Source organism: Manacus candei, unplaced genomic scaffold (assembly GCF_025592945.1).
Source record: "Manacus candei isolate 608988 ecotype Guabito, Panama unplaced genomic scaffold, ASM2559294v1 h1tg000086l, whole genome shotgun sequence".
Taxonomy (NCBI): Eukaryota; Metazoa; Chordata; class Aves; order Passeriformes; family Pipridae; genus Manacus; species Manacus candei.
This window is the reverse complement of record NW_026138134.1, coordinates 5,827,168-5,849,386: the sequence shown is the minus strand read 5'-3', so window position 1 is coordinate 5,849,386 and position 22,219 is coordinate 5,827,168. Positions and strand designations below refer to the sequence as shown.

The 22,219-nt window shown below is 48.5% G+C and overlaps 2 protein-coding genes across 2 annotated transcripts; both read left to right on the top strand.

Annotated features, from left to right (window-relative positions):
* Positions 1-517: 517 nt before the first annotated feature.
* Positions 518-12,284, top strand: POU2AF1 (POU class 2 homeobox associating factor 1). The gene is made up of 5 exons (XM_051812584.1): positions 518-633; positions 9,764-9,891; positions 10,469-10,511; positions 10,601-10,872; positions 11,944-12,284. The coding sequence occupies exons 1-5, from the start codon at positions 618-620 to the stop codon at positions 12,253-12,255; spliced, it is 771 nt and encodes a 256-aa protein (XP_051668544.1). The 5' UTR covers positions 518-617; the 3' UTR covers positions 12,256-12,284.
* A 2,170-nt stretch (positions 12,285-14,454) lies between these two features.
* Positions 14,455-22,049, top strand: LOC127482205 (NF-kappa-B inhibitor delta-like). Its single transcript, XM_051812307.1, has 7 exons — positions 14,455-14,570; positions 15,267-15,372; positions 16,226-16,372; positions 19,142-19,225; positions 19,521-19,637; positions 21,621-21,785; positions 21,978-22,049. Exons 1-7 carry the CDS (start codon positions 14,455-14,457, stop codon positions 22,047-22,049), a joined length of 807 nt encoding a protein of 268 aa, XP_051668267.1.
* Positions 22,050-22,219: the final 170 nt, after the last annotated feature.

The following is a 22,219-nucleotide window of genomic DNA, read 5'->3' as shown; positions in this document are numbered from 1 at the left end:
TGCTGGAAATCTTATTAATCTTATTAATGCTCCTTCTTTCCTATACCCCTGCAGCGATGGTTGGTGTGTGTTGGCTTTGAAGGTGGGCAGGGAGGGTGTTCTGGTGTCAGGGAGACCCATGGGGGGACTGCTCAGGTCAGTGCAGGTGTCCAGGTGCCAGACACAGCAGAAGAACAACTGTCTTAGCGAAACAAGACCATCCTGAGTGGCAGGGAGGCTCAAAAACCTCACTAAAAGACCCTCTGCTGCCAAACCTTCTGACCTGCTGTTGTAAATCCGTGGTCCAAGTCCCGCGAGGGGCAGGTTCCAGGTCGGGTTGTTTGTTCAAATACACCTTTTTTTTTTGATGCACAACATCTTCCAGAGCCCACAGCCCTTGGAGGAGCCTCTGAGCATCGCGAGGAGCGGCAGAGAGCGAGGGAAAACGTGCAGGGGGTGGTGGTTGGAGGATGTGGTGACATCACAGGGTTCAGCGGGAACACGGGGCTTTTAAAAACCTCAAAGAAACATCCTGACACTCACTGGTGGCACATCCCCGCCGAGCACTCGCAGCCAGGTCACTCTCATCCAGGAGGAGGCAAAAAAAATAAAAAAAGGGCTCCATCCTGCCGTAGAACATGCACTGGCAAAAATGTAAGTGGGCTCTGATTCTGCTTTTCGTGGCTCTGGTGACGCCTGAGGGTTGTGGTGAGTGGGGCAGGACAGAAGGGGAGAGAACACTCGTGGAGAGGTGCTGAGCACAGGCAGGTGATAAGGTGTGATGCTCATTTTCCAGCAGGGATGTGAGCTCAGGGCATTGCTGCTTCATCACTATGAATCAAGTGGAAGACTATGATTCATAAAAACAATAACAGGATGCAGGTATTATATCAAAGGTTACGGTGGTTACGTACCAGAAAATTTTCCTTTTTAAAAGTGAAACCTGTGAGAAATCTTATTTCTCTGCCTTTTTTTTTTTTTTTTGATATGTACTTGGTTTTTGTTTGGTTTTTTTCAACTAATAAAAAAGATAAGGAACAAAGCAGTTGAGGGCAATACAGTTATGACTTTACAGGAAATCAATTTTCTTGTTTTCAAGCTAATTTCACTCCTCTGGGCCCACCTTTGCCCCAATAGTTTACTGATCACAATCCAGGTAGGTGTTTGCTTCTTGCAGGGTTTTCACTGTCACTGTGGGTCAGTAGATGATGCTGATTTTAGCAACTGTGCTGCCATGCTCTGTGCTGTTCCACCAGCCTGGAATGGTACAACACACCTGAATGGAAGAACTTGATTTCTTAAGCTCTTGCCAGTGATTTATCTGATGTGGAACTAACCCTCCTCTTTGTGTCACAGCTTGTAGGTTGGTTTACTGGGAGGTTGGTTTACTGTGCATTTGCCTTTCTCAGCTGATTAGCAGTGAAATCTGTTTTTCTCTCTTGCACGTTTCTCCTGAGTTTTTGGAGGTTTTTTTCAGTTGAGCGCTTTGGAAGCTCAAATGTATATTTGTGAAATGATGCTGTTAGATCCTTCAGCAAGAAGCTCTGGCTGCTCATTCAATCATGTTTCAATTTGTCTGACAAGTGCTGAGCAGCCAAGGGAAGCACCATGACAACACACCTTTCCCCCTTTATCTGGTGCAGCTTTCAGGATCAGTGGCTATAAGATGTGGAGCAAACTGCAAGATGATTACATTCAAATCTTGCATCTAATCTTCCATCTCGAGTCCATTAATGGCTTGTTTGGGTTTTTTTTTTCCTGCAGTGACAAAGCAATGTTAACAACCTGATGTTTTTAGGTGGGAGGAAATTGGTGTTTTTTCCTTTGGTTTTTTCCTTTGACACGTGCAGTGCTCAGAGGGGAGCAGGAATTACAAGCCTGCATGAGGAGAGATTAAATTGTCAGCCATTCCCTGCTGATCATTCCTGGCAAAACCACTTCTGTTCAATACCTGCCTGTCCCTCCGTGTCCCCTGAGCCTCGTAGCAATGCCAGAGTTCCTTTTCCCAACATGGAACTGCTGGAAATCTTATTAATCTTATTAATGCTGCTTCTTTCCTACACCCCTGCAGTGATGGTTGGTGTGTGTTGGCTTTGAAGGTGGGCAGGGAAGGTGTTCTGGTGTCAGGGAGACCCATGGGGGGACTGCTCAGGTCAGTGCAGGTGTCCAGGTGCCAAATCCCAAAGGTTTCTGTGGAAGTTGGACTTCTCAGCAGCTCTGGGAGTCTCTGGTTGGTGTGACCAGCTGTGACCTCTCATTTCCTGCCCCATCTGCCTCAAAGCACCTGTGAGCACAGTGGATGTTCCCCGTGGGAGTCACTGCATTTCTCCAAGGTATAAACTGGTGCAGAGGCAGCACAGGTGACCAGGGAACTTGGTGTGTGCTTCCATGAGCCCTGGGCTAATGTGGCAGCATAAAATCCCACCTCTGCTGGGGATTCCCCTGGGAATCCCTTCCCAGGAAACAGGAGCTTTCCTCTGCCATGCAGGGGTTTGCAACACAACTAAAATCAACATGAGCCACTCAGGTATTCTGACCAAAGGACATCCTGGGTGGTAGGTGGGCAGCAAGCCTGTGGAGAAATTCTGAGGGGTGAAGGAAGCTTTTCCCTGAGTTTGGGACAAACATCCCAGCGTCAGTGGAAAGCTGCTCCTGCCAGCAGCTGCTCTGCTTTGCACTCCTGTGGGACTGAGGGGCCAGGAAAGGGACACTGGGGCTGACACCCAGCCCTGCACACCCAGGGGTGGGTGTCAGGCTCTGGCATTCCTCACCCTGCAGGTAAACAGGTCTAAGCTGTGGAGTGACCACACAAGGTGGTCTCCTTTGGACATAGGCTGGGAGAGCTGGGGGTGTCCAGTCTGGAGAATAGAAGACTCCAGGGAGACCTGAGAGCCCCTTCCAGTGCCTAAAGGGGCTCCAGGAGAGCTGGAGAAGGACTTTAGACAAGGGCATGGAGTGATGGGACAAGGGGAATGGCTTCACACAGACAGAGGGCAGGGTTAGATGGGATACTGGGAAGGAATTTTTGGCTGGAAGAGTGGGGAGACCCTGGCACAGGTTGCCCAGAGAAGCTGTGGCTGCCCCATCCCTGGGAGTGTCCAAGGCCTGGTTGGACAGGTCTTGGAGCAACCTGGGCTAGTGGAAGGTGTCCCTGCCCATGGCAGGGGGTGAATGAGATGATCTTTAAAGTCCCTTCTAGCTCAAACCATTCCATGATTCTCTGAAAACAGGAGGTTTCAGAAGGAATGGTGTTGTTTCCATACGTTTTCCCCAGCCATAAAAAGAAATACCCAACAACAACAAAACCATTAAAGAACAAAGAAACTCCCAAACCCAAAGCACAGGAGTGACACAAGAGCTCCCCCAAATAGGTGTGACCTCAACCTGAGGGTGAGGGCACCTCCTGAAGGGTGGCTTCCTGCTCCTTCAGGGAGGAACAGAGGGCAAGCTGGCAGCCCCTGCCCTCACCTGCCATGGCCAAAGGCTCTTGTGCTCCGGGGAGTCTCACATGGGTGACCCTGAGAGCTGGAAGTCGTTCCCTCTGGGGGGACCTTCTCTGCAGGAGAGGGGCCCGTTTTTCCGCTCGGCAAAACCCCGGCGAGTGTCTCAGCCCGAAACATCCCCTCCCACGGCACAGCAGAAGTGACTGGTCGGGGCTCCCCAGCTTTTGGCAGGATTCTGCTGGATGGGAGCAGGCCCAGCAGCCCTTCAGGGATGGCAAATTCATGGGCAGCACCGGCTGCTTCCCTCTGGGGTGTCTTTGCCAGGGTGGTCACCCCCTGCTTTGGAAACAACGTGAACGCACCTCTCCTGAAAACTGGCTCCTCTGGCATTTCAGCCACATCAAATGGTGTCTTTTATGTAAAAGCATGGAAGCAGGTGGAAATTCTGTGAGAATTTCATGTATTTAGTGCTCAGGATGCTCAGCTCCTGCTGCAGTCACTGGCAGGAGTTCAGCTCTTCCCCTGTTCCACCCCCCGCCCTGATTTCCTTGGCACCAAGAGATGGGAGTTCCCACCTCTGAAAAATCTCTTCCCAAGCACTTTTGAAGTGGATGAAGCCCTCCCTGCTCTCAGCAGATGCAGGGTTGTACAGAGCCCCCCTGAAAGTATCAGCTAATGAGGCTGAGAGGTGAAACTGCGCCCTGTGAGTGACAATTCTGGTGAAGCCCCACCAGGAAAGAGGGATAGCACAAAAACTGAGCCCATCCATGCTCTGCAGAGCAGGTGTCAAACTCTACGAATGACCACAGCAGCAATTAAATGGAAAGCCTGCATTACTAAAATGGAAAGAGTATTTATGGGCTGGGAGGAATCAGGACGTGAGGGTGAGACTTATGGTTAAGGCACTTTCTGTCTATCTCAGCTTCCCCTTCTACTGAAAGAGGTAATTTTTAGTAGCCCCCACCACTGCATGGCCAAGTGCATCCAGCTCTTATTTGGCACTTGGAAGCTCTTTTTTTGGTGTTTTTTTAATTAGAATAATCCAAGCAACAGGGATCACTAACCAGCCTTTCAGTTGTTTCCCAGGAGTCTTCACATCTCCCCTTGATTCTTGTTTCTGCCCAAGTGGAAAAATCCAAAGTTTGACATTTTTATTTGTCAACCTGCAGCACTTTCCCTGTGTGGGAACAGAATGCAGGCTCTGTACAGTGCTCTCCAGACCTCCACTGGTCTAGGTCATTTTGGGGATGAAGGAGACCTCTTTGAAAGGACATTTGCCCAAAGCATTCCATGCCCCCAAGAACAGCACAGGCAGGTCCAAGGGCACATGAATCCAGGCTAATTTGATGCTTGGATGGCAGATGAACCCCTGAAAACAAAGATATTGGGCACAAATCTGAAATATATTGCTGTCAAATTAATGTTCCACTGACTTTGGTAGTTATAATGTGATATAACAGACCTGTTCAAACCCTGTCCTGAGTTGTTGGTAAGAAAGTGAAATATTTAGTCTATTGACTTCATTATGCTCAGAGCCCTCCTGTTTCCTTATGCTGAGCAATGAACCATCACTCAGCTCTTTGCTCCTGCCCTGAGCTCTGTTTGTTGTAAAGCAGATTCTCTGCCCAGGTGTTTATTTGGTGCTTTGCCTTAACTAAACTTTCAGTGAAACACCCACCCCCAGTGCACCAAACAGCATAAATGAAAATCCCCTCCAATTTTCCTTGTGTTTTCTGTAACTTGCTAAGATGGGTCTTGGTAGAAATAACTGATTGTTGTTGTTGTTGTTGTTGTTGTTTCCAAGGGCTTGAGTTGCAGATGGGTCACTTTGGAGTATTTAACATTTTAACTGATTGGTTGGATCAATTGAAATAGGGACACACCCTGAAGAATGCTGAGGGTCAGGGATGGAGTTGAAATGAAGAACCTTCCTCCTGAGTGACTCCCTGCCATGTTACTGTCTGGGATTTTTGACAATTAAATGCATTTCAATGCTTTGTTTCCCTGTCCTGGACTTACCACAACGCAGAGATAAAGATCACCTTGGTTTTTTCCCCTCTTTTTAACATATTGAGGGAAACTGTAACTGACCAGGAAATAAGGACAGGATCATGACCATGATGAAATATTTAGTCCCTGGCTAAGTGGGCACTGATGTCTCATTGTAAAAAGGTTTTGATTGGAGACTAAGCATCCAAGCATCTACAAAACTAAGCCTCTTTCTTCTTTTTATTTGCCAAAGTTCACTGCACCTGATAAAAGTGTGATTTGGTCTTCAATACCCAGCCATTAATTCGCTGGTTTGCTAATTGAAATCTGCATTTTTCCTTGCTATTCAGAGTTAGTTCAGATTGCTTTTCGGCATTACTGCAAATAAGGAAAAAAAAGGGGTTTTTTTCTATTGTGTTTCTCTTCAATTATTTATTACACTGGAGGCGAAAGAAGCCAAGGGGAGAATATTTAACACTGATCAATTGATAAGCTTATCACATGTGGGGGGGGGGGGGAGCAGAGCAGCAGCAAATCTCCTGAAGCAGGGACTGTAAGTGTGGCGGCTGCAGGGAGGGATTAGCTGGGTCTTTCAAAGCGAAAATTGCCTGGTGGGAAATCGTTCTGACCGGGTTGAAAGGCTGAAGTTTGGCACTGTGAGCTGCAGCTCCTGTGTGTGTGTGTGGTGTGTGTGTGTGTGTGTGTGACAGCCAGTGGCGCTGATGGGAAGTTCGCTGACCTGAAACCCGTCACGCTCCGGCACTCGCAGCCTTCCAGCAGCTGTTCTGCCACTGCCTTCCCTCCACTTTCAGCCCTGGTTAAAGCAAAAAGGCCCAGGAAAGTGCGTTTTGAAGTGGCCTGGTTGAGTTGTTCGGCGGTGTCTTGGCGTTCTCTCTCTCTGTCTGGTCGTGGAGCAGCGTTTCATGGATGTTCTTCATAACGTGCTAACGTGTTCTGCACACAAACACTGAGCTGCCAGAAAGCTGGGGCTGGCAAAACCATGTGGAAATGGGCTGTTGTTGGCTGCTGCACTAGGTGCTGTGGGCACAGAATCATGGAATCATTCAGGTTGGAAAAGACCACCAAGGTCATCAGGTCCAACCTCTGACCAAATCCCAGCAGTGCACTGGGAAGTGCCAGGTCTGTGTTTTGAACACTTGCAGGGACAGTGACTCCACCACTTCCCTGGGGAGACTCTTCCAATGCTTTTCACTCACTCAGGGAACAGTTTTTCCATCTTCCAGGTTCTCCAAGGCCCGAAGAACTCAAGGGCCAGGGTTTACAGGATTAGCACCCAGCACATCAGTCTCCTCTGCGTTTTGCTCACTCATTCCTGAAGCTCGTCAGCCCCTGGAGTGGGGTTGGAGCTGCTCCCCAAAATCAAACAGTAAGATCCCATTGGATGCTCCTGCTGTGTCCAGCACGACTTGGACTCGTACTCAGCAGGAAAAATTATATTTCTATGCTGTGATCAGCCTGGGGATAACCAGTGCAGGGAGATGTGTGTGTAGAGCTCCACAACAGCATTAATGGAGTGGTTAAATCCTCACCCAGAACCCACTGAAGTTGGCAACCTGGGGCCTTGTCTGTGCAGATTGGAGTCTTCTGGGCTGAGCTGTGGAGTAGTTTGGACTCCAACACCAGTATGGGCTTTCTTCTGCTGTCCCTTGATACTGGAAGGTTGTTCAAAAGTCTTCAAGGCTTGTGCTGGGCTTTTGCTGCCACTCAGCAAACACAGGGAGTGATAACATTGATGGAGGGAGCCTGAGCCTGAGCACACAGCCAGGATTGCTCAGGATGGCAGCAGCACTGCCAGGAGCCAAAACAGGCTGGAGAAACCAGCCCAGAGCTTCCTCCTGCTTGGATTAGATCCCCTCCCTTCTTTCTTGACTTGTGATGCTTTGTGTTGCTCCAGCTGCCTGTTGAGGAACAGCACCTGGCTGTTGTGTGGTCCTGGAATTGTGTCACACACAATTTGATTGGTTGCAATGGAATTTGGCCCCGTGGACCTTGGTGCTTTTCCAGCTCATGGCTCAAATGAAAATATAATTGAACCTTGGCTCCAGAGGTTATTAAGACCTTGGCATAAGGAGCTGGAGACTGCTAGATCCAGCTACTTCCTTCACGAGGATATTTTAATTGTCCTTATTTGTCAAAATGCTGATATTTGTAAATGCTCGTGTTTTTTGCTCGCTGAGGAATTAATTGCCCGCTGAAGCCAAAAGTCATTTTGCTGTGGTTCATCTGTGGTGCTCAGCCCCTGTGCACCCCTGAACAGTGGAAAAGCAGCTGTGCTAGCATTATTTTTACTTCTGGGGGTCAGCTTGGGGGAACCGAAATATGTTCTGCAGACTTTGGTTTTTTACCTTTTTTTTTTTTTTTTTAATTTTTTTTTTTGGTTACTCTGCTTGCACCGGAAACTCTGAATAGGTATATTTGTCAGCTTTTACAGTAAATTTCTTCTTTCCCATCCCCCAAACCTGGAGCCAGAAACCACCATCCTTCCCCACCCTAATTCTGCAAGGAGGCCCTTTGAAACTGGTGTGATGACTCGGGGATAAGATGCTCCCCAAGAGGTTCAGTTCTGCCTCTCAGGCAACTCAGAGCAGAGCTCAGGTTTGTGGAGTTGGTAATTCACTCAAGTAAATGACTACAAATTAAATTTAAATGTACAATTTAAATTTAAAAAGCAAAAAAAATTTAACCTGTATTAAAAACCCTTGTGGATGCTTGTATGGAGAATTAAAGTGACCTTAATTCCCTTTAAAAACTTCATTTCCAAAGCCACAGGATTCCTGAGAATGCAAGTAGCCTAATTTAAAGTGCCACCAAGAATGTCCACAGAAAAGGAAAGGTAGATCAGGCAAAGGCTTGAAAAATCATCTTTGCTTCAACTACTATTTGAAAGCAAAATATTTTCCCCAATGTTCATAAAGGTAACAAAGACAACAGCTCAACACATAAACGTGGTGCTGTCTGGTCCCAAAAGGATTTATCCTGGTCAGTCAAGATTCCATGATTAAATTATATGTGGTGAGTCAGAAATGAGTTCATGGAAGAGCCAAGTGGAAGGGAAAGAAGTATTTAATTTTTTTTAAAGGTCAGAAATGTTTATTCCGTTAAATAATTTTCGAGGTTGATTAAGAACCTCTGGATTTAGACTCAGCTTTTCTCCTCCCAGGCAGGTGTAACAGAAACATCTCAGGGTGCCTATAATTAGATGTAAATGAGAGAGATGATCCAAAGTGTGATGATTCATCTGTGATTTGAAGCACAGAACATAAATCTAAATAAATGCTCCCGAGGAGGAATAATATTCCAAGATTAAGACTCGAGCTGGATATCCACCTGTGCTTCACAAAACCAGTTGCAAGCTTTAAAAGTGGGAAGCTTATCAATTAGTGTATTTACACATCAAAGTGCAGTGAAGGGGGCAGGGAGCCACCACTGCTATCGGTGGCTTTACAAACACCTGAGCTCTGTTATCCCCTGGTTTCCTCCTGCTATCAATTGCCTCCAAACAGCCCCTGTAAAATATGAGTTGTTAATGTTGGCTTTGGAAGAAATGTGCTTCCTCTGCTCTCCCTTGCTGCAGGGCTTTGTGAGAGGCCTTTTTAGCTGGCTGAGGGCTTGAATTTTCAAAGTGGGGCAGAGTTTCTGGGGGTAAGCTCTGAGGTTTCTGGGTGCTGGCAATGTAACCCAGCTCACCCAGCTATAAACCTCCTGGCCAGGCCATGAGCAAAGTCTGTTTGGGACAGAAACACAGCTCTGGGCCAGGCTGGCACTTCAGCACCTGCCTGTGCTCGAAAGGAGGCATTCACATCCCACTGAAGATGTTTAAATGGCTTTCCAAGTGAGGATGCTTTGCTAATTTGGGTAGCTTGTGTCTAAACAGTCAATAACATGTATTTCTCTTAAATATCTACTTTTTTCCCTCTCTTCCTCTGTCTTTTTTTTTCATCTCTACTTTTTTATGTCTCTTTTTTTCGTCTCTACTTTTTTATGTCCCTTTTTTACATCTCTACTTCTTTCTGTCCCTTTTTTACATCTCTACTTCTTTCTGCCCTCTGTTCTGTCAGGGCACTGACTAGATATGCACTGAGCAACCCAAACCTCCCCCCTGTTGGATGTTCTCAGCCTGATTTGCCCTTTGGGGGGTGTGTAAAGCTGCACTGCAGGTCGGGGGCACGGAGCAACACAAAACAGAGCCACAGAGTGAGGTCTGAGGGGAATAAAACAAACCTGCTCCATCCATGTGACTGGTCCAGCCTGCAGACCAACAGGCTGCCACGAGGATTTGGGCTCCAAGAAAGGAAAATAAGTGTCACCTGCATTTTTTTTTCCCCCCTCAGCTTCTGCTCCAGACCAGCAGCCACAGCCTCGGCCCTACCAAGGCGTCCGTGTTAAGGAGCCAGTGAAGGAGCTGCTGAAAAGGAAGAGGGGGAATGTCCACAATGCCACTGCAACAGCAGCTGCAACGGTAGGAGGAAAGCAAACACGGGAGGAAAATCATTCCTGGGTGGCTAAATGATTGACCAGCCCCAGCACTGCCTTGGCAGTGAAAGAAATCTTTGCATCTCTAAATACCTTTAATACCCCCTTTAGTGTGCTGAGCACCTTCAGTCACCACTGAAAGGGGAAAAGTGCTTTGCTCTTGGCAGGATCTAATTCCTAGGGACAAAAAGTGGCTTGGAAGTGAGGCAGCTTGTTCAAGAGCACGGAAAGGGGTGACCCAGAGCCATCCTTGGTGATTTGCTGCCTGGTTTCAGCCTGTATTTGCCCTCCCAGGAGGGAGCAGGTGGACTGGCTCCTCTCTGAAGAGGAATTCCCTCTGCAACACAAGGTTTAAGCCCAGTTTAAGGTCCCCTTGAGCTGGGGTTATGTGTCCTGGCTGCCGGGCTCAGCTCTTCTGGGTGGGGAAATTCAGACACTGACAGTGCAGTAGCTGATAATCAGCTGACAACACTCAGTATGCTCTGTCCCTCGGTGCTTCTCTAAGGGATTGAATTTAATGCTGATGGTCTTCACCTCTGAATTTATTTTCTTCTCTCTTCCAGGTTGTTTTGCCCCATCAGCCACTTCCTTCCTATTCCCCAATGGGTAATGTATCCCCGACCCTCCCAGTGTTTGCTGCAGGGAAGGCTGTGCTGGGCTGGGTTTAATCTTTAACCCTCTCCTGTTTTTATCAGGCCAGCCCTGCATCGACATGGACGTGTCTGCCCCTGCTCTGCCAGTCACAGATGAAGGAGCACTGGCTTCTGGCTGGATCCCCCAGCCCTCTCCCACACCCCTGCAGCCCCTGACCCAGTGGACCACCTACCCCGAGTATGTGTCCCACGAGGCAGCCAGCTGTCCCTACACAGCAGACATGTACGTCCAGCCCATGTGTCCCAGCTACACCCTGGTGGGACCTTCATCTGTCCTGACCTACACTTCCCAGCCACTCATCACCAACTTTGCAGTAAGTCAAAAATGCCAGTTTTGCAGTGAGCCAAAGGTTACAAGTGACAGCTAATTCCCCCTAAGGAATTAGCTAATTCCCTGATTCCCCTAAGTCCCTTCTAGCAAGAGCCATGGGGCTGACTGGTGTAGTTAGTCTGATTTATTTAATTGCATAATGTTTCCTGTGTTTGCATCCACGCCATGCAGCTGTTCTAGCACTGGCTGGACATCAGGATGGTTTGAACAGGGCAAAAAAGCTGTGGTTGTACTGGAATCGGGCAAAATTCACTGCCCTTTTCCACTCCTCCAGGCTGAGCAGGGGTTCTTCACTATTGATTTCCAAGCTTAAAAAAAATAAAAAAAGCACAGGTAAATGGGATTCCAGGAAACACAACAGGTGAAGAAGGAAGAATGACTTGGCAATAAATTTCTCCAAAGTTGCTGTTTACTGATGGAAGAGGAAGGTCAAAATAGCATGTAAAGATAGGAAAGACAGCAGAATATTTGGTTGCAGGACGACCCAAGATAATTTGTTCCTCCTTGGAGGAGAAGGGCAGAGACTCGTGTTTCAGTGGAACTCAAGCAGCTGGTTTTTCCTTTCAGTGCTTCAGTTCAGCTGCTCAAACAGAGCCAGCAAAGCACCCAAAGCCCAGCCTGTGCCCTCTGGCCTTCAGTGCTGAGGAAGGGCCACCATTTCTGGGGTGGCTCTGCCGTGGGTGACACGGCTGCTCAGGATGGGGTGTTCCAGAGCCAGAACGAGCTGCCCCGTGGCAGCAAAGTCAACTTGCAAGAGACTGTCAAGAAGGCAGTTTCCAGCACAGGGTGTGAGAGTCCCAGGGGCTTACAGAGAGGGTGGGAATGGGAACAGAAAGCTAGAGGGAACCGGACCACGAGTGTGAGCTCGTGGCAGCCAGCACCTGGGACACCCACAGCCACCGCTCCCATGGGGAAAGTGTCACACTCAGAGCACCCAGAGGGAGAGGAAAAGGGATGTTAGAGGTCAGACCGAGCACCCCTAGTCTGTGCTGTGTCCCCCCCACCCCCTGCCCCACCTGGCCACTGGTTTGAGTGAGTTCTGTTTCCCTGCCAGCCCCGGAGCAGCACCCCGGCCGTGGTGCCCCCGCTCGAGGTGACGGAGCAGCAGCCGCCCCTCACGTACTTCCCGTGGGCACAGCCCCTCTCTGCCCTGCCAGCCTCCACTCTGCAGTACCAGCCAGCCTCTTCCACGCTCTCGGGGCCTCAGTTTGTGCCCGTGCCCATCTCCATCCCTGAGCCAGCCCCCCAGGAGCTGGAGGATGCCCGGCGGGTCATCGGCGCGCTGCCCATCGAGAAGCTGCTGCTGGAAGACGAGGACAATGATACGTATGTCCTAAACCATGCTCTGTCTGTCGAAGGGCTTTGAGGTGTTGCACACCTGGGGCCTGCCCCTCACCTACTCAGTGCTCCACCTGGCACCACAGAGGGTTTTGGGTACAGAGGAAAAGCAGGCGGGGTGGGAGGGGGGTGGGCTGGGAACTTTAGCACACCCTGACTTGGGTGTTGTGTGAAACTTGCTTTGTCCTGGGGCCCAGCACAGGATTTCTCTGCTGTTGCAGCTCCTGCTGCCTCTCCCAGGCAGGCTTTTGATACTGCAGACTTGTGCTCAGCATCAGCAAGAGGTGACTTTCACCCTCAGGCACAGGGAAGGGTCTCAAACTGGAATATTGTAGAGTATCCTTGGCCAGCTGTAGGATTTGGTGAGGCCACACTTGCCAAGACCCACTTCAGTAGGACTGCTTTTGTGTAAATGCCTTGTGTGTGTGTCTTTGCCCTGTCCATGCAGGAACTTCTACCAGCTCTAGGCCACTAGAAAACATTTTTGGGCTTAAATCGGCATTTTTCTTTCCTAAATTGAGCTGCTCCTTTGGGAACTTAGGAAGATTTAAAGTGTGGTTTTGTTCTGCTGGTGCAGTGATCTGAAAATAAAGCCAGTACAGCTGAACTAAATGCCAGTGCAGTCAGACATCCCTATTTGCAGGGCAGATGGAACATCTGAGCTCACTCAAAGGTGCAACTTGAAGGTCTGGCCTCGTCTGCCACTGGAATCCAGCCCTGTGGGTGTGGTTGGACTCAGGGGTTTTGTGGTTCTGGACTCTAAAATACCCACCTTTGGGATGGGGGGCTGCTTTAGTGGCTGCATGTTCTGCCAGTGGGCAGATCCTGGTGCCACTGAAGTCTCCAGGAGTTTTGTCTGAGTCAGGAGTGCAGGACGTGGCCCCGTGCCAGGAGATCACTGGGGAGGCAGGGGCTGCCAAAACCTGCCCTGCAGAATGACAAGGAATCTGTGCCATGGCTGTTATTTGGCAGTATTTTTGCCTGTTCTGTAGCATTTGGGTGTGAAGCTGGTGATGATGTGCTGAGCCAGGGAACATCAGGAACATCAGGGACCTCTCCTGTGCCTGTGGGAGATTTCCCACATTCCCTTTGCAGCTTTCTGATTGCCTTTCCTGGAGAACGAGTAGCTTTTACTTTTTCCTCTGTAAATATTGTGGTTGATGTTGAGGAGTGCCATGCCACAGGCGAATATATTTGCAGGAGAAATACCCCCTTCTAACTCTGTTTATTGTTCTCTTAATAAACAACAGACTCTTGGCTGGTAAACACAATTTCTCTGGGTTTTTCTGCTTTCCAAAGCCCAGGAGCCTTAGGTGATTTTATTATTTGCAAGACTAACAGCAAAATAACTTATTGCACTGCTTGTTACCTGGAGTCCAGTTGCCACCCAGGCAATATTTCAAGTCACCTCACAGTTAATGCCTGAGTGAGGTTTACAAGCTCAGGTTAAAAGTCTTAAAGGCTTTCTGAGCACATTTTGGTTTTGAATATTGACAAATCTGGAAGACATGAGCAATAGATCCTGTAAGTGATCATAAAGTTGTTGGAAAATAGCAATAGTTCAGGTGTGCATTGAAATTAGTGGCTTATATTTGCAGAAAAACCCAGCAAAGAAATTAATTGGAAGGAACTTAGTTCACCACTGCTTGCTCCAGTTTTACAAGTACAAGAAAGGGAGATAAAACTGGGATAATGCAGTTGTGAATCAAGCCCGTGGTTGCTCAGATTGCTTCTCAATTCCTTTTCACTCCAATGTATGTAAATTCTGTGTGTGGATATAAAACAATGATGAACTGTTTCCGAATTTCTTTCTGGGTTGTTCTGGTTAGAAAAAGACAAATTTTTATTTTTTTTTTTTTTGTTCCCAATAAAGATCTACAGTAACTTTTCTATGCCTAGAGTGTTTTATTTCCTATCCAAAAGGGTGACCTGGCATTGCTTTAGCAATCAATTAGTTCAGTATGGTATGTACAGGCAGGAACCACGGATTGGCTGTGAGATTTTGTGCTAATTTTGCACTTTAAAGCAGACTAAGGAGGAATTCCATGATTCAGCCTGGAGGCACTTTCCTCAAGCAGTCCTTGCTCACAGCAGCAGCTCATGTGTCAGTTCAATCTCTAGTCTCCTCTCCTGGCACCCCTGGGGATGTGTGGGTGTGCAGCCACAGCTAATGCTGAGCTTGACTGAAAATCAGATTAGCCAGAAAGCTGCATTTATACTTCCTGAAATGGCAAGGGCTGGCTCTGGGCTGCAGAATTACCCGAGGAGAGAAACGACTGCCTACGACCTCCTGGCTGAAAAGCCTCCAAATGTTGCTGTCTGGAGCAAAAGGCACAGCCAGGGGTTGGTCCAACCACGTGTGGGATGGGCTCCTCCTGTGCAGAGGGGAATGGCAAAGCTGCCTGTGCATTCCCAGGGCCCTGGGGGAATGGAAGTGGCTCCAGCCAGAGCCAGGCAACCAAAGTGAAGCAGCCCAGTGTTCTCCCCATCACTCAGGGCCACCAGCAAACCCACAGCTCCTGTGGGTTGTGACAACTCTGTGTCTTGTCCAGAATACAAGGACTTTGTCCTTCTGACCAGTGGGTTTGATGAAGAAGTGGAGTTTAACAGGTTGATTACAAATATACCACTTAGGGGTTGTGTGTTACCCCTGGCGGTGGGATTCCACCAACACACACAGGGCTGTATCACCCCAAAAAGTGATATATCCACAAAATATGGTACTCTGGGCCCCACCACTGGGTGTTGGGGAGGACTTAGGTACCTCCCGGAGGTGAATCTCACCCGAAGGACAGTGCTGAAGTGGGAAGGAGGCAGCGTGTCAGAGCTCAGGAGTGCTGAGGGCTCCTGGACACTGCAGTTGTTTGAGGTAGGAAGCCCTTTCCGTGGGAGTGGGAGCTTTAAGGTCTTTGAGCCCTTTGAGGCTCCTGGCGTGGATTTGTGGAACACGGGGTGTGAAACCCCCCAAAAGTGGCAGTGCCACCCTGTAGAAACTGTCCATGGCCGAGCAGTGACCAGTGTCTCTATTTGCTGTCTTAGAATTCTACATATTTATGCAGCTAAAGGCCTGAGGGCCCACGCCCGGGCAGCTGCAGAGCGAGTGAAGCCGCTGAGGGGACTCGATGCCAAGGAGCACAGAGGAAAGGTAAGCTGGACCCCTTCCTCCTGCAGCCAGAGGGGTTTGGGGTGGGCAGGGGCTTTGCACGACTGGGAACAGCTGGAAAACCCAGCTCTGCCCCTCTGTTAGTGCAGGGGAAGGTTTGGCACTGCTGAGCCTTGCCAAGGTGGCAGGAGCAGAAACGAGGTGGGAGGAGAACGAGCCTGTTCTTTTTTATAGAGTGATCTGAGGAAACACTGGTCCAGCAAGATGTGTGTTTGTTGGCAGCAGCCTCTGAGGCTGAAGGTTTTATGAGCAACTGGTTGGTGCCAGGAGGGCTGCACCTGATGGAATCGGTGCTCCAAAAACGCTGGGTGTGGGTTGTCAGCCAAACTGGGGCTGGAGAGCACTAGAGGGAGTTCTGCCAGAGATGGGTAGTGCCCATCTCAGGATCCATATATAAGTAATATTTATATATATAAGTAATATATGCTTAGCTTCTTCACACTGAATCTATCACTTTCTTACATTCAAGAGTTTAATTTTTTTTTCTCTTTATTTAAAAAAATCTTTATTTCTTTTTTTTAAAATTTGGGACCCCAAGCAACGCTCACCTCCAGATCACTGTTCAGGCCACTTCTAGTCTCTGCATCCTCATTGCTGCAGCAGGCTGTGGGTTCAACTTCTCACACACTGAAACCAAAAGGAAATAAATCCACCTGAGAATTGTCAGTGTTGGTGAACTTTTAGGTGATAAAGTTTGGCTGAACCTGTCAAGGAGTCATGTGGGATTCTAAATCACCCTTTTGGGCAGCACAACCCTGGGGATTCCAGGCATCACCCACCTTTCCCCATTCCTCGTTCTGTGCTGTCAGACCCTCACGTTCCTCTGCTGTTGCAGACTCCCCTGCTGGTGGCTGTCACTGCCAGGCAGGCAGGCATTGTCCACGACCTGATCCAGGCAGGAGCAGATGTCAACGCCGTGGACAACAAAGGGCAGTCAGCTCTGCACCTCGCTGCCACCTACGGCTATGCCCAAGTCCTCCAGGTGGGAGAAGCTTTATGGCTTTGATACCCTCGGTAAAGTGTTGATGTTGGTGTCTTTAAACAACTCTCTTAGAAGGCAATGTGTCAGCAAGCAGGGCAGACTGACCAAAAACTCCTTGTGTTAGGAATTAACATCCCAAGGGTGGCTTTTCTCCTGTTTTAGGGGTGTATTTGCAGCCAGTGTCAGCCTCCTGTCACAGAGGAAAAATCTTTTGGTGCATCTGTGGGGGAAATGCATTCTTTCTGCAGATCATGGCTCTAAACCTGCTGGTCTAGCCACCAGCAGGGTGGGGTTGAGCCCCCAGTGTGGTTCTGCATCGGAGGGGGTTCCCCAGCCGGGGGATTTGAGGAGGGGGAGCACAAAAACCCAGGGTGAAACCCCCTCTCTGGGGTCAGTGTCATCCAGGTGGGAGCAGGGAATTGTGTCCAGACTCAAGCCAGCTGAGGAGACAGCAGATGGGACCCTGCAGGCAGGGACAGCACAGGCTCAGCCTTCAAAATGAGGTGTTTTTTTCAGATTTCACTCAAAACACGACTGACACGAGCAGATCTTTGCTTCTCTGTTGCTCCACAAATCCCTCTGCAGACAGGGACTCCACCTGATTCGTGTGCCAGCCCTGAAGAGCGAGTTAGCCCATCTAAAAAGGCACTGTGGGAATTCTGGGAAGGGATTACACAGCAGGGATCAGCAGGCACGTGTCTTAAATGCTCAACTGTTGGCCATAAAATGGAATAATTGAAACATCCCCGCCCTGAGTCGTGTGGGGACCGAGCCCAGGCAGTTTTGTGGCTGTGCTGGGGTTACCTGAGGGCAGGGCACAGGGATGGGGTGCCAGGGGGTGCCTGGCATGTTGGCACTGCATCCCCAGCATTCGTTGGCCCTGCCTGGCACGTGCCCCGGGTTGAGCCCCGAGTGGGCAGTTAATGTGTAACACGGAGAGTTCCTTGGAAAACAGGTGTTTCCTTCAGTGGGGAGAAGTGTTTTAACTCAGACCATTCCAACAAAGCCTCCCAGAGTGCCTTGGGGTGGTTTGTGTTTCAGGGTTTCTTTGTTTGGCTTTTCTTTTATGCTTTTTTTTTCTTTTTTTTTTTTTTTTTCTTTTTTTTTTTCCCCCCCCCTCCCCTTGCCACTGAAAGGGAAAACTCACACAAAAACTCACACAAACTTACTTCTCGGTGTGGTCAAAGCCATGAAAGCCTTTATGGTTTGCTTGTTTATTTTATTGTGGGTTTTTTTTCTTCCCCTAATGGATTAACTATCTAATCTCTAATAATCAAGCACCTCAGAGGTGCTTGTCAATATTTGATCTGCATATATTTTATTGTTGTTATGAGAAGATAAGTCAGGCCCCAGCTGTTCTGGATCATCTTTCAGCAGCAAGATTCCTGTGCCTTCTCTTCTTTGAGTTCTGGATAAGTCACTGCACTGCAAAAATTCTCAGTCTTGTAATGGGAACAACTTGTTCTATTCAACCAAGAGAAAGAAATACATTATCCATAGTAATACAGAAAATAATATATATTATATATATAAGTAATATATGCTTAGCTCCTTCACATTGAATCTATCACTTTCTTACATTCAAGAATTCAATTTTTTTTCTCTTCATTTAAAAAATCTTTATTTCTTTATTTTAAAATTTGGGACCCCAAGCAATGCTCACCTCCAGATCACTGTTCAGGCCATTTCTAGTCTCTGCATCCTCATTGCTGCAGCAGGCTGTGGGTTTAATTTCTCACACACTGAAACCAAAAAGCAAATAAATCCACCTGAGAATTGTCAGTGTTGGTGAACTTTTAGGTGATAAAGTTTGGCTGAACCTGTCAAGGAGAAATTTCCATTTCTGCTTGTCAAGGAGAACTCAGGATAAATATGCACTGGTGTTACTGGTGTCTTTGCCTAATCCATGGTGACAGTGAGGAGGCTGGAACTCCTGAGCTGGGGGCAGTGACTAAATGGTACTGTTCTGAACTATAAATCTAATATGATATTATAAATCTAATATGATATTATAATTAGGTGGGGTTTAGGAAACTAGGGAACATGATCATCTTGTGTAACCTTGAATATCCCTGTTAGGAAACAGATTCACAGCATTGATATCTAGTGTCAAAAAAGGGCTTAGTTTGCAGTGAAATTATCATCATCTGATTTGTTTGATTTCAAAGTTTGTTGGTTTTCACAGATTTTGGCTTGGACACTGTTCTGCTGAACTGAAATTTTCGATTTCTCTGTTGCTTCCAGGTTATACTGTCACTGGGTTTCCCTCTTGACTTAGAAATGAAGGATTTTGAAGGTAAAAACCTTTGCACAGATATTTTACAGCAGCCTGAAAACCTGTATTGGCTGTTTCATTGTCTGCTGCCCATTGGGATTTGGGGCTGGGAGACCAGAGTGGGCTCAGGAACTGCCTGGGGGGGAGGCAGTTGTGTCTGAGCACTCAAATGCCACGGAACTGAATGGTTCAGAGGGGATTCAGTGCACAACTGGAAACGAGCAGGCACTGGAGAGCCCCAAAAATTGTCCATGCAGGCAATGTGGTACATGGGAAAGCAGAGAAGGGCTTGTGTCTTGGCAACACATGCAGAGAGAGGCACTTGCTCTCTGTGCCAGCTCTGCCTCCTCTCTGTGCAGCAGTATTTTGGGTTGGACTGTGGATCTCTCCCTGCCATCCTTGTTTTTGCAGGCCATACCCCCCTGCACTGTGCTGTGCTGGCCCACAACGCCCTGCTCCGGGAGCAGAGCTGCCAGAGCCTCACCCAGGAGCAGCACAAAGCCCTCCAGCAGCAGAGTGAGGAGCTGGAGTCCTGCATCCACCTCCTGGTGCACACCGGGGCCTCCATCTACAGCAGGGTGAGGGGCAGCTCGGCCATCCCTCAGTCCTCCCTGGTGCTTGTGCCGTGCTCAAAATGGGGAATTGGAGAAGGGATGTTCCAAGGGACTGGTTGCAGAGTTAGGTGCTGCTTTTGGGGGCTCCTTTCTTGCAGCCTGGAGCAAACACTGGGCGGTCAGAGGGTCGCTGAAGGGAAGGAGATGCTCCACAGGAGCTGCAGAGCTGGCCTGGGTTTATAGAATATCTCCAGGTTGCTCTGCAGAACAGTTCTTATTCTGTTTGTTTTTTGGTTTTTTCTCCTGTTTTTATAAACAGGATGTGAAAAGCAACAAGACAGTCCTTCATTACACAGTCCAGGATGGGAACATCTCCCTGCTCAGATACTTCTTGGAGCTGAACGCTTTCAAGTCCAAGGACTTTGTCAACAACAAGGTGAGTCAGGGCGAGCCTGGGGGGGATTTGTGAGCACATCTCCAGGCAGAGGAGATGCTGGGAGCAGTGTGGGAGCTGTGCTGCAGTGGGAGGCTGCACTAGAGGCATTGGGGTCCTCCAGATTCCAGTTCTTCTCTTCCCACACACACGTTTTTGTCTGTCAAAAAGGAATTGAATGTTTTCCATCAACTCACTCGGGAGGCAGATCCTGGACAGCTTCTGTCCTTTTTTTTTTACCCTTCAGATTTCTGTAGGAAGCATGTTTGGCTTTGTGTCTGTGGGTAAAGGCACCGAGTTTGTGTCTCTCTGTCCAGTGAAGGGCCTTTTCCCTACATTCCTTCTGTATCTTTGGAGACCCATCAGGCAGGTGCTGGCTTGTCCATGGCAGGCTGCTCTTGTCTCTTGATCACAACCCTCAGAGAGCTCCCTACTGTGATAGGATCACTTGGAGTCTTCAGTCTTGTTGCTGAGCTGTCTGGGACAGTGAGAAATGTGATGGGGAGGTTGTCTGATACCCAAACTGGATTTTTAGCTCTTCCAAGTACGAAGAAAACAAGGAAACAGGCACCCTGCAGTCCATATTTTTGGCTTCCCTGGCTCACCCACTGCTTGTTGTGGTTGTCTCATTGCAAATCTGCTTCCTTGGGGATTTCACAATGAGAAAAAAAAAAAAAACCACCGAGATCTTAAAGGTCTTTTTCACCTGAAGGGTTCCCAGAGCCCACATGTTGGTGCTCTGGCCGTTGTCTCCCATCAGCCCTGTTAAAGTCAACATGAGGCTTCAAGGTCAGGCTTGTCAGATCCTTGTTTTCTGAGCCCAGGCCTGGATTTGGAAGTTATCAAGTGCTCCTGCCACAAAGGTGCAGCAAACAAATGCAGATGTTTCCATTTTAACGAGAAATCCTGTAAAGAGCTTGTAACTATCCCTTGGCTCTCTGGGATAATAAAATAGACAAGGATCTGCTTGTTCAGGGCTTGTAAAATGTGCCTTGTCTGACAAGAGCTGTTAGGATCTTGCTATTGTATTTTCTGCCTCAACATCCCTGATAAATAGGACCTGAAAATCATGTGTGTTCGTTTTAACAGCTGGAATAGCAGCACACATTGCAATTTCTGCCCAACCATTCCAAGTTCACGACAAATGTATGGTCTTTTCTGAGAGAAAAACAAGCAGCTGCCCGAATGAGACCCTTGCAGACTAAAAATACCTCCCCTTATGCATTTGTTTATTAGGTTTTTCTCATTTAAAACCGTTACCAGTCATAACTGACTAGACAGGGCCCAGATTTCTGCACGGTCTGGTGGCACCAGAGCTTTCCTGCCCCAAGTTGCAGCACTCTCCATCCTGCCCCCCTGCCCAGCTCCACAGCCAGCTCTGTCCTTCTCGTGCAGATCCTGTTACTGGAACAGCTGGACTCGATCCACGCTCAAGGGAGTGCCTGACCTCAGGATTCTGCAGCTTTCTGGCCCTTGCAAGTGTTGGGAAAGGGAGCAGTGGGGGTGTGTGGAGCACAGCTGGCTCTGCTCTTGTCCAGCCCATGCGTGGTGTGTAGCAGCACAATGGGCTTTGTGCCTCCCAATCCTGCTTAATGCTTCCCAGGGAAATATTTCCATGGATAAACATGCATGTTCCATCCTTCTCTCCCTCAAATAACCCCTCAGGTCTCTGCTCACAGGAGGGTATGGTTTAGCAGGGGGTTGCAGAGCGATCAGGAATGTTGTTGGTACAGGGTTTATATTTAGTTATACCCCAAGCATCAAAGCCCCACAGTTTGTAGTGCTCTAGAAGAGAGAAAAATCTAAATCCACAAATCTCCTGCATGGGAGAAACAGAGCAAAGATCCTCCCTCACCTCCTGGTTAGTGATGACATTGGGCTTCCTCAGCTCTTGTTTCACAGATCTCCATTTCAAGGACAACCCCGAGGAGGTGGCACAGCTCAGCAGGAGCTTTATCTGAGCTTTTTTACCTCTTTTCCTTTCAGGCACATGGCAACACAGCCCTGCACATGGCAGCTGCCCTGCCAGGGCACAAGAACCAGAAGGAAATGGTGCAGCTGCTCCTGGCCCACGGGGCAGACCCGAGCATCAGGAACCTGGACAACGACCAGCCCATCCACATGGCCCCCTCTGGGAGAGCTGGGGACCAGGTATGGGATTGCTGCTCACCTGCACACTCAGAGGGGCTTGGGTTTTGTGCCTGCAGCTGTGAAAAGCTTCCTGGAGCTCCCTGGTGTGTTGAGATGTGTATTTAGTTGCACATATTCATGTATATAAGTGTGTGTGTGTGTATGCTTTGGGTTCAGATGGTGCTTTATGAACTTCTCCTTTTTTTTTGGCAGGTCAGGCATTTGCTGAAGAAAGGGAAAGTTGCATCTGCCTTCCTTTCCTGCCGCCGAAATGCCAGATCCTAGGCTGCCTGAAATTCATGGAATGGCTTCACCTTCAGCTTGCTGATGGCCTGAGGCCTCTCATACAGACTGTGAGGGTGGTTCACCAACAAATCCCTGCTCCTACCAGGGTGGGAAGACAGTGTTTCTCAACCTGGAGATGAGATTTCAAATGGCTGAATACTTAATTTTGC

Coding starts and splice junctions, on each gene's coding strand:
- LOC127482205 (XM_051812307.1), top strand. CDS start 14,455: ATGGCAAGGGCTGGCTCTGGGCTGCAGAATTACCCGAGGAGAGAAACG. Junction 16,373..19,141: donor GCTATGCCCAAGTCCTCCAG/GTGGGAGAAGCT, acceptor ACCCAGGAGCAG/CACAAAGCCCTCCAGCAGCA. Junction 19,638..21,620: donor AGGACTTTGTCAACAACAAG/GTGAGTCAGGGC, acceptor TTTTCCTTTCAG/GCACATGGCAACACAGCCCT.
- POU2AF1 (XM_051812584.1), top strand. Junction 10,512..10,600: donor TCCTTCCTATTCCCCAATGG/GTAATGTATCCC, acceptor TGTTTTTATCAG/GCCAGCCCTGCATCGACATG. Junction 10,873..11,943: donor CACTCATCACCAACTTTGCA/GTAAGTCAAAAA, acceptor TTTCCCTGCCAG/CCCCGGAGCAGCACCCCGGC.